Source organism: Limulus polyphemus, unplaced genomic scaffold (assembly GCF_000517525.1).
Source record: "Limulus polyphemus unplaced genomic scaffold, Limulus_polyphemus-2.1.2 Scaffold433, whole genome shotgun sequence".
Taxonomy (NCBI): Eukaryota; Metazoa; Arthropoda; class Merostomata; order Xiphosura; family Limulidae; genus Limulus; species Limulus polyphemus.
In genome coordinates this window covers 253568-265049 of record NW_013666043.1, presented here as the reverse complement: position 1 = coordinate 265049, position 11482 = coordinate 253568, and the positions used below count along the sequence as shown (strand labels likewise).

The 11482-nt window shown below is 35.0% G+C and overlaps 1 protein-coding gene across 3 annotated transcripts in view; it reads right to left on the bottom strand.

The window, feature by feature from the left end:
* LOC111085503 (Down syndrome cell adhesion molecule-like protein Dscam2) overlaps window positions 1–11482 on the bottom strand; it is a 114304-nt gene that overhangs the window by 4337 nt on the left and 98485 nt on the right. Inside the window, exons 21-26 of one of the 3 annotated variants that reach the window (XR_002610340.1) lie at window positions 9574–9864; window positions 8677–8823; window positions 8094–8338; window positions 7433–7538; window positions 3009–3161; window positions 1025–1149 (exon numbers count right to left, since the gene is read on the bottom strand). Coding sequence is in view for 2 of the 3 variants with exons in the window: in XM_022384380.1 (XP_022240088.1) it covers window positions 1025–1149; window positions 2978–3161; window positions 7433–7538; window positions 8094–8338; window positions 8677–8823; window positions 9574–9864 (1098 nt within the window). In the remaining variant the exon portion in view is untranslated. Of the gene's footprint in view, window positions 1–1024; window positions 1150–2977; window positions 3162–7432; window positions 7539–7558; window positions 7603–8093; window positions 8339–8676; window positions 8824–9573; window positions 9865–11482 lie in introns of those variants that run through there. The other 2 variants (XM_022384380.1, XM_022384381.1) reach the window with 2 other exon arrangements.

The window sequence follows — 11482 nt, the reverse complement described above, 5'->3', positions numbered from 1 at the left end:
TGTTCTATCACTGTAAAGGATTAGAGTATACCAAACTTTACACATTATATAGGCTACACTAACGTGACGTTTATGCACTTCGTTTAACTATTATTTTTGGGGAGTAGTTAATGAAAGTGTTCCAATTTGCGACATTAATTTCTTGACGACCTAATATATAACTTGTATATAATATTCAAGTGTCAGTGTTACTAAGAGCTTTGCTTCCAACAATATAACCACACTAGCCGTTTGATAAATTGTGAGATAGTAAATTAAACATTTTTATGGTTATGATTATCATTCATTTAATATTTCCTTCTATCGTTTAGTCATCTGTGAATTTTTAGTATCATTAAAACGCTAACTCACCTTCTAGCTAATCATTTGTATTTTGAGTAAATATGTGTGTATAATGAAACTGACACCAGCTTCCCTAGCAGTGACGTACAGATACTATCATTAGCAGAAGATTATATAAATTTAAGATCATATGAGGTGTACTCTCGTGACCTCCTCAGTGAATAAATACCCTGCCAGAAGCTTCGCTAAGAGAGAGTGTCATGAGATAGATAGTGAATAATACAGTTAGTGAATTATTTATTGCTGTTTATAAATCGATATTGTTATTAATATGGAAAGGAATTTTTGTGTTGCTGTATATTTTTGGAATTAGGTGTTTTTTTTTCTGTCTCTTTTTTTCCTGATTCTATACCTTGAAATAATATTGATATTTATGATATATTGTTCATTAACATTAGTGTCAAGTCCTGGCCAAGCATGTGTTTATTAACTGTGTTTTGGTAAGTGTTGAATTCATTTGTAAGTGTTGTTATAGTTGAATAAATTGCTTTTTTGTTGTTGAACCCTGACTATAGCGTGTGTTTTCTTATACCAAAGCCACATCGGGCTATCTGCTGTGTCGAACCCCTGATTTTGGGGTTATAAATCCGAAGACTTTCCTCTGTCCCACCGGGGCGACTGTAGCGGCATGTTTATTTTAGACCGTTACAAAATATTTGAGTTTAATCAATATTTCACTTACCAGGGCAAGAGTTTAATACTTGGTCCCTATCAAATTCTGTCTCATCGTCGTCTTCATCAAACGCTAGGTCAGGTATTCTGGGGGCGTGGAAGTACCTAGCTTCGACCTTCGGATCGCTAGTGTATCTGTAAATAACAGGTTTGGTTAGATATAGCATTTAATGATTTAGGTGTTACACCATTTAGTTTCCATCTCTGATTCTCTGGCGAACCTATAGAGTTATCAAGCTTAGACAAACGAAGTTAAATAAAGAACGTAGATGTTACGGAATTATCTAGTTTTGGTTCCCTAGAGAATCTAGAGGTATAAGACTTAGACAAACCAAGTTAAATAGTGCATCTAGATGTTACAGAGGTATTTAGTTTCTATCGTTAAGCTAATTTTAATAGAGCACATAAATGTTACAAAAATATCTTGTTTCGATCAGTGGTTCTCTAAAGGATTCAGAGTTATCGAGGCTAGATAAGCTAAGTTAAATAATGGACGTAGATATTACAGAAGTATCTAGTTTTTAATTCTGGTTCTCTAATAGATATAAAGTTATCAAGTTTATATAAACAAGCTAATTTGAATAAAACACGTAAATGTTACAAAATATCTTGTTTCGGTCTGTAGTTCTCTTATGGATCTAGAGTTATCAAGTTTAGACAAACTAAGTCAAAAATTAGACACGTAGATGTTACAGAAGTACTTAGTTTCAGTCTGTGTCTTCTTAGTGGATCTAGATTTATCAAGTTTATATAGACAACATAAGTTAAATAGAGTCGATGTTACAAAAATATCTAGTTTCGATCTTTAGTTTCCTATAATGTATCTGGAATTATCAAGTTTAGACAAGCTAAGTTTAAATACAGCACTTTGATGTTACAGAAGTATCTAATTTCCATCTACGTGTACGTAAAATAAATTAAGGTAACTTCTTTAACTCTTAGTCTCTAGATTCCTGCTGACCCTAGTCTCCAAACCTAATATAAAGGATACACAGTAGTATAAATTAAAACATGAAATAATTCTACTAATTCTGCGTTTTTATACGTATACACACAACCTTCGCGGAACATTGTATTCACACTTAGCTGAATCATTCACTTAGCTGGAACTGGCATTTTGAACCTGAATGGTACTTTAATGCTCACGTGGGCTAAATGCCCAGGTCAGAGACTCCTAGGATTCAGGCATAGATGTTCCTGTACTGGCACAGAATTATTTTCGACTCTTGAAGTGAATAACGGGCTTAGCTGTCGCAACTACAACGCACCCACAGCTGAAAGTGCAGAGTGTCTCGAATCCTGGACCTTTAGCTCCGCAGCCCGACATGCTAACCGTTAGGCTATATTAATGTTTCGTAGAGTGCTCTCAGAATAATTTATAAGGTTCACTATGCACCCACACACACGTTGTTCGTCTGGGTAATAACCGATTACAATATTTTCAGACACACTTTTTTTTTTATTCGTTTCTAGAACGATTCGTGTGATGTTTAGTCATTTCCTAACAGGCAGTTCGCATTTGGTGTGTCAAAGAGTGAAATGATCGGAGTTTAAAATTTATTAGGTTGTAAAATCCGGTATTAAGAAGTTGGTTTAATGCTTTACAATTTGAAGGTTCTCCTTTTCAACGACACAAATGCGATATTTAAACGTCTTTATATCTTAGTAAAAACTAACATGACAACACTTACAAACTCTCTGTAATCAATATATTCTTTAATAAAACAATCGACAATTTAAACATTTTCTGAATTCAGGTGAAAAAAATGAGTAAAGTTCCTCTACAAAGACAGTAATTAACAGAAGCACTTCATAATATTTGGACTTTGTCAACATTTAATTGACCTGTCCCTTAAATGTTTAAAATTATTCTTAAAGTTTAAAAATGACATCGTATTATTCCTTTTCCTTGAGCTGACAAAAATTGTGAGTTGTTTTTACCCGACGACTACAGCCCTCTTACCCATTCCAATAGAACTGAGCAATGTCTGCACCTTGTTTAGAACTTCCGTGCCACCTAGTGGCATATGACGTCTTCTCGTAGGGCAAGTTAACTGTCAAGTTGTCATCCATATCGCTGTTACACCAGGAATGAGATAAGTGGGTCGTGTAATTTCGTAACATAGGCTGGGAAATTGGCCTTCCTGCTGCATGGGTGAGATAAACAGAGACATTGAGTTCAGTATTTCCCCTGAAAAATATTTGAATCAAAGTAGTAGTTGTCTGTATAATATATTCAATTCTGTGTATTATTATTTACTTGGTTTGTTTGTTTGTAGGGGAAAAGCTACACAGTGAGCTATCGTGTGGAGACAAACGCAAGGATCGAGCCAATAATTTTTGTGCTTTTTAACTCTCAAGCCTACCCCTTGAATTACCAGGGTACTTTATTAAAATTTGTTTGTTTGGGATGTGCGCGCAAATTTCCACGAGGGCTACCTGCGCTAGCCTTTTCTAATTTTGAATTGACAGACTACATGGAAAACTGATAATCAACAGCACCTACTGCCAACTCTTGGGCCACTCTAATCAACAGCACCCGCTGCCAACTCTTGGGCCACTCTAATCAACAGCACCCACTGTCAACTCTTGGGCCACTCTAATCAACAGCACCCACTGTCAACTCTTGGGCCACTCTAATTTGATATTCTTGTTGGTCTGATGGTATGTTAACACAAGAAGAATGCGATATTTTTATTACTTGTAATAATTATGTTAAAGATGTAATTTTACAGAGAAATTTCACGCTCTACGTTCTAGATACTATGCACGCAATATTGAAATTCTGCACATGCGCTTTTGTAGTAAGCCGTACGATCTGATGAAGAGCGCTAGCTCGAAACATCATCCTCTCAAAATAAAAATATAGAAAAATTTGGCGGTCGTTTAACCTATTCTTTAATTACGAAAATATATAAACACCGTTAGTTTGGATCCACTCAGGGCAATGTGCGTGACATAATAAGAGTCTGAATTGTTTAGCGTGCCGGACTATGAATCTGAGCTCACTTCCTTTGGCGCGCCCCCCAGTGGCACAGCGGCATGTCTGCGGACTTAAAACGCTAGAAACCGGGTTTCGATAACCGTGGTGGGCAGAACACAGATAGCCCATTGTGTAGCTTTGTGCTTAACTTCAAACAAACAAACAGATCCTTTGCCGCAATATAGTGCTTCGCATTTTGGAGTCATGGGTGCATTATAAGAGTGACAGTCAAATTACATTAGAGTGGCCCAAGAGTTGGCAGTGGGTGCTGTTGAGATATTATACTAAACAATTACACAATACTTGCTGAAAGCCCTCCCACTAAATCTGTTCTCATTATTTCTTACAGGCATAACAAAAACCTTAAAAAATCGTGGTGCACAGTAAATTTAGGCAAAAAAACAAAATGACACTTCAGGCACTCAAACATATCACGGAAACAGGTGTGTCACCTGTGTACATATAAACAGAAACACAGATATACAAGGGGAAAAAACACAACTTTCAACATAAGGTAGTCCTTTACACGTGCCTCTGAATTTATCATTTACTATATAATTTGCAAAAAATGCAATAGTTTAAATACTTTGGACAAACAAGCCGTCGACTAGGCGATCGAGAACATCTAAACCATATTAAACTGGGAATTCAAGAGACACCTACAGGCAAACATTTCACTATCAACAACTGTACAGTTGATGTCTTTTCGATTGTGGGTCTTATTAGTGCTCCAACAGATATTCATAATAGAGAACGACTAGAAAAGAGATTAATCTACAATCTGGGAATCCTACAACCATCTGGTTTAAATGAACGCTTTTCTTTCCTATAGTCACCCAGTGGCACAGCGGTATTTCTGCGGACTTACAACGCTAGAATCCGGGTTTCGATACCCGTGGTGGGCAGAGCACAGATAGCCCATTGTGTAGCTTTGTGCTTAATTACAAACAAACCTTTCCTATAGCTTCTCATTTTTTCCATATTTCGTTTCAATTTTAATTTCAATCTGTTTTTGTTATCTTTTTTATGACTTGTAATATTTATGTAAAAGGTGTAATTTTGCAGAGAAATTTGACGTTCAACGTTCTAAATACTACGCACGCAATTTTTAAATTCTGCCCAAACTCTTCTCTTGTACGCTGTACGATTTAACGAAGAGCGCTAGCTCGAAACGTCATCTTCTTGAAATAAAATATAGCAAACTTGACGATTTTTAACCCATTCTTTAATTTCAATATCTGTGTTGTCTATGCGGTTAACTCTTTATATTTATTTTTATGTATTTTCGTGTCATGTTATGGTTTTATCATGTTAAGACGGAAAAAAGATGTTTAAAAAAGTTAAAAAAGCTACAGGAAACAAAAAATTTAAACGAAAAAGGAACAGTTGATTCATTTTGTTTATACAAAACAATTCGATAGCAAGTATCCCCTAGTAGCTCAGCAGTAAGTCTGAAAACTTATAATGCTAAAAACCGTTTCAATACTCGTTGTGGGCACCGCACAGATAATATATTCTAGCTCTGTGTTTAACAACAAGCAAACAAACGATAGTGTGTAATAAAATTGTTCAGAAAATTGTAAATATATCGAAACAAAAAATAAACTATTGCAATATCAGATTCACAAAAACTTAACTCAGAAAGATTATATGGTGGGCAGAGCACAGATAGCCTTTTGTGTAGCTTTGAGCTTAATAACAAACAACAACAACTTCCGCAGGGTCCCCCCGATAGTGTTTTGTTTCAAAATTAAGAGTAACAAATATTTTTATTACTTGCTTTTGAAGTTCTTATGTCATGCTGTGTTGTAGCCTACAGAGTGCATAATTATTCTCGTGATTCATGGCATGCGCACGTTTTACTGACGTCAGGACAGCACAAATTTCAACGTTAAGCATTCCTTATGTGACGTCATTTTAGTGTCTACTGACTGACAGACAACATAATACTGTATAATAGTGCGAATGGTTAAAACAGGAGACCCCTTCAGGCGGCGTTCGGCCCCCTTTAGGGGAAATTAGCTTAAAAGTTCGATGTGTTAACTGTTAATAGTAAATTTATATTATTTCTTAATTTTACTACTCCATAATGTCATACAAATACATTAAATACGGAAAGTACATCTTTACTTGGTCAATTAATATATGAAAGATTAACCGATACTTAGTATATTGCTTGACATTACTTTCTGATTACTAATTAATTTATGGTGAGTTGGTTATTGTGTTTTTTAGGGGCAAAGTTACACAAAGGGCTATATGAATCGAACTCAGGAATTTAGCATTGTAGGCCCTGAGACTTGCCGGGGAACAACTAATTATGTATGTAAAACAATGAGTAGAATGGCCGACTTTATTTGCTAATATTATGTTTAGTGAAACTGTAATTATGAACTACGCCCATTTTATTGGTGGCTGATTGCTGAATAAACAATATATTGTTCCCTGTGCATACTAATTACTAAAAACTGGCCTGGTGGTTCGGACGTTCGACTCGCAATCTGCGGGTCGCGGTTTCGAATCCCCGTCGTCGAACATGCTCGCCCTGTCAGCAGTGGGGGCGTTATAACATAAAGGTCAATTCGTTGGTAAAAGAGTATCCTAAGAGTTGGTGGTAGGTGGTATTGACCTTCCCTCTAGTCTTTCACTGCTAAATTAGGGACGGCCATCTGGAGAGTAGATGGGCTCCACCACGTAAATCTGTCCGAGAATCACCGATAATGCATCAGCATTTAAGGTGCCCCAAGGGTCATCAGCTGCCTCGAGACTCACAAATATTGAAAAACCAGCCACTTAGTGTAACCTATTTACTACCAAGACATTCCGTTTTAAAAGTTACACCACATTGTTGATGTTTGAAAGTAATTTATTATTCCAATTCTGAACGACCGTATACCAACATTTTCCGATGTTGATACCCTGTAAAACATTATTTTTCATGAGATATCACTAATATGTTACAGCAATCTCTAATTCGTTTAAGTCTTTTGGTAATGAAATAATATAATGTTGGAATCTATATATCCACGCTTGTCTTTACTTAACAAGTATTAAGTATTTACTAAATGAAAACTAAACATTTACTGTACTTGTTCTTACTTGGCGATTACTAGCCGAGTCCTCAATCAAAATCATTTACGTATTCCATGTTCACGTAGTAGTTTGGTTAATGAATGAATATTGGATGATTGAATTTGAATAACGCAGACCACGAGTTTTCGCATTAGATAACAACTTTTTTAAACTGGACATCAAAACCCGACAATAAAGTAAAACCGATAAAGCACTGACATTTTCAGTTAATTGGAAACCACGAAATATCTTTGATATGCATAAATATTATCACTCGCTAAATGCAGGTTAAATTATTCAAAGACACAATAGAACTTGAAACTGCTTATATTAAACAAAAATCATATTTTGCCTACTGTATACCTGGGAAACTGTACATAGAGTTGCTGTCATGCGAGTGTGCTCGGCTGGTTTCATGTACAGGGCTATTTCTCCTCTCTCTGTAATCAAGTCCACTGGAGTGGGCGGGCTAATGAAGAACAAGTGTCACGTGAGGTTACCCATGGTTATTTTTTCATGATTTCTTGAAATTGCTTATAGAAAAAATGTAATAACAAAAATGAAATAAACAATTTTCTGTAAAATGTACTAAAAGCAAACCAAATGAAATGCATTATTTTCCAAAAAAAAAAGGATGATTCATGAAAATAATCTTTTCAGGCTGGATTCTGTGTCATTGTATGCCACCAATTATTTTGCGATAACAACAAATTTCGTTATAGGTATATGGCGATTAGAGCCCATTAATACATTTTTCCATTCAGTTAATTTCGATACCTTAATCATCTTTAACTGCACAATTTATATATTGTCTTTTTTTCACTTAATTAAGTTATGAAAATGCCTGTTTATGATCTTAACGGAAAATCTTACATCTTAAAAAATGTTACACGAAATATATAGATTATTTTACCAGTACTTGAGCAATCTCGTGATCTTCAGAAAATCTCATACTGAAAACTAAGACGAAGTTAAGCCAGTGTTTGATGTTTTTTATGTGGTAAAATATAACTTTTTCACTCACCTCTCTCATAGCAAAAGGAACGTCATAAATCCTTTTGCTGTCAACTGTAGAGTGCCTTTCGATTCTGCTGTCTTCACTCCTCAAGTTATGACGATGGTCGAACGGAACACAGTTAGAAGCATAGGGGGACGGGTAGTTGAGACAACTTTTAGGTCTGCTGTAAACACAGTCTGTTGTAGGCTTACTCTCGACCTCAGACATGGGAACGGATTCCGTGGTGAATTCTTTCTGCATCCCTCTAGTGTCTAAAAATACATTATCAAAAACTGTTATATAAAAAAAGGGGGATTTACTTTATATCTACAGAAATACTGAATAAAAGTCTAAAGAGGTTATAATGTCATTGTGAAGATCAGTGGTAAGGCCACATTTGGAGTATTGTATTCAGTCTTGGATTCCTCACATCAGGAAGGACATTGAATTGTTGGAAAGGATTCAGAGGAGAGCAACTAGGATGATACCTGGGATGGAAAGGTTGTCATATGAGGCTAAGTTAAGATCTCTGAACTTGTTTTCTCTTGAAAAAAGAAGAGTTAGAGGAATGAGAGATAAAAAGATTTGCTAATAGATTGTCTTGACGTACCTCTTCTTCCTTGTCTTCTACGAGTAACACTACATACAATGACGACAACTACAGCCAAAATAACACAGGCAACTATCACAGGGATGATGATAGCGAGGTTAGTGTAAAAAGGAAGGGAGTTGGATGTCGCCGTAGACGACGTCTGACCTAGAAGTACGTTCAAATAATCAATATTAACTTCTGATCAAAGGAAGGCTACTTACATAGAACAGAACTAAAAATCAACCCCCTAACGAGTATAGCTATATCTAGTTAGATATGCCGTTTCTACTTATAATGATTAGAATACGTTGTTTTATCAGTTGGGTACCCTCGATGTTTTCGGTCGTGAAGGAAGAAAGATAGCATCTACTAACGAGTTAAGGAGAGGAGAAAAACACATTGCCTTATTTCATTTTAAAATATAATCATCGAGCTTGAGTAAATAATATACTTTGGGTGACAATAAATAAATCTGGCAGTAACTGTTACATACTCTTTCTACGTATTTTAATAAACATGTAATAGCTAACAAATATATGTTTTATGTAACTGAGCTAACCTGTAATAACTAATTAAATACATATTTTATGTAACTGGACTAACCTGTAATAGCTAACAAATACTAAGAATCATCTTATTTATCAATAAATACATAATTTTATAGGTTCTTATTCTTTCTACAATTTGATAAAATGAATAAAAATAGCTTGGGTGAAAACCATATAATTGTTTATTTATTGTTAAATTTTACGAAAAAAAAAGTACAGGTTCCTTTAATGTGGCCCCAAAATATTAGATCATACTGGTTCTAGTAAAGTAATGCTACTAGTAGTAGTATATCATCTATTTCAGAGCATTAAAATGCATGTGTCTTTATAAATCACCTAGGTCTTATGTAGTCACTTAATCACCTACTTGATAACGGTAGAGTAACATAGCTGTAGTCAGCTCTAGTTGAGCCAGCGTCATTGTGAGCGACGACACGTAGCTGGTACCACGTGGCTGGAGTCAGTCCACCTATTATGTACGTGAGCGTTTGGGGAAAGATCCGTTCACTGACAACTATCCAGTCCTTGCTAACTTCTGCTTTATACTGGATCACAAAATAGGACACTGGACAGCCTCCACTATCCCACTCCATAAAGTGTAAAGTAGCTGACGTCACGTTCACACTGATAAATGCATGCTGAGTAGGAGAAGACGGTGCTGAAAAAAAAACACATTTTTTTTTTTCACCTAATCGAAGTTATAAATTTATGCTTAACTGTATTAATATAGCACATTGTTTACACAATTCTTTTAAAATCAACCATGCATAATTAGGCTACAGGAAAAACTCTCGATATTTGACGAAAAAGACTTAATGATTTTTATAACTTTAACATGATTTTAAAACACATTTCGATATTACGTCAATTCTCGAGGATTTGAAGTTGCTAAACATAGGTGACTCTTACAATACTTTTCAATAACTTCTTTTATAACAAGTGTGAATCTGAAGTGCATCTCTTAATTTCTAGTAAGTATGCGGACCTTACAACGCTAGAAACCCATTTAAATACAATAAGTATAGTTTTTTATACGTACAAATGATGACGTGATAACCGTGCATTATCAAGTTAAATGTACGAAAAAAAACCCAAACACCAAGCATCCCCATCTGTTGTTAGTCTTATATTTAAAGGAAATATATTAAAGTAAAGACAGATAAGTCGTCTACTTATCTTCTAAGATTTTTTTTTCACAAAGCTTTTTTCAAATTATTTTATGCTCACTAAGTTATCAAAGTTACTGCAATTTACTTTGATATGCACATAAAAAAATTATAAAAACGTTTTATATACTCTTAATTTACCACCATGTAAAATGACAACCAGTCAGTCGGCGTCCGACCGAAAATCCCAATTTACCCATTGGACGGTGGTAGCGTCCGATAACATTTATGTCTCTTTGGCAGAAAACTAATGCAAACCATGCTATTATCCACCTTTTATAAATGGTAAAATTTATAAAACACCAATTTTATAACTTATAGACTGAAGTTATACAGTTACTTATAAATACACTATCCAGGTCGTTAATAAGTAAATGACCTTACAACTATCCCTGTAAATGGGCTATCTACCATTTATATTGAAAGGTACAAGTATTGTGGTGTAGTAAGGACACTTAAATTCATGCTTTGTCTAAGTGGCAAGTATTAGATCGTGAACTATAATTATAGTATAGTGTAATGAAGATGACTAGTTTTGTAGTCATACTAAAGATAGCATAGTTTTTTTAAGGATTTATACTTCAAAGATTTAACGAAAAAAAAAAAAAACTGAAGCCGGTAATGAAATAATCGTTTATTTCTCTATCAGATAGGTTTGGGATTGTTCTATCTTTGCTCTGATGTTTTGTAGTTTCGTTTCTATTAGACAGGTCTATTATTGTTATGTTTCCGTTCCAGTGCTTTGTAGTTTCTTTTCATATCAAACAGGTTTGTGATTGTTCTATCTTTGCTCTGATGTTTTGTAGTTTCGTTTCTATTAGACAGGTCTATTATTGTTATGTTTCCGTTCCAGTGCTTTGTAGTTTCTTTTTTTATCAAACAGGTTTGTTATTGTTCTATCTTTATAATTAAAAGGATGTGAGCGTTCAGGTGTGACATTTAAATCAGGTGCGTTTTTTCCCCACGTGCAACTTGCTCCCTTCTTCACGTCCAATATGCATTATTTTCTCGTGCATCAAAATCCGTATTTAAAGTCCCGAATTTCTGAAATGCAAAAATCATTTTAAGTAAGAATGGCAAGAAGACGGATATCAAGAGGCGCAAGAGAAT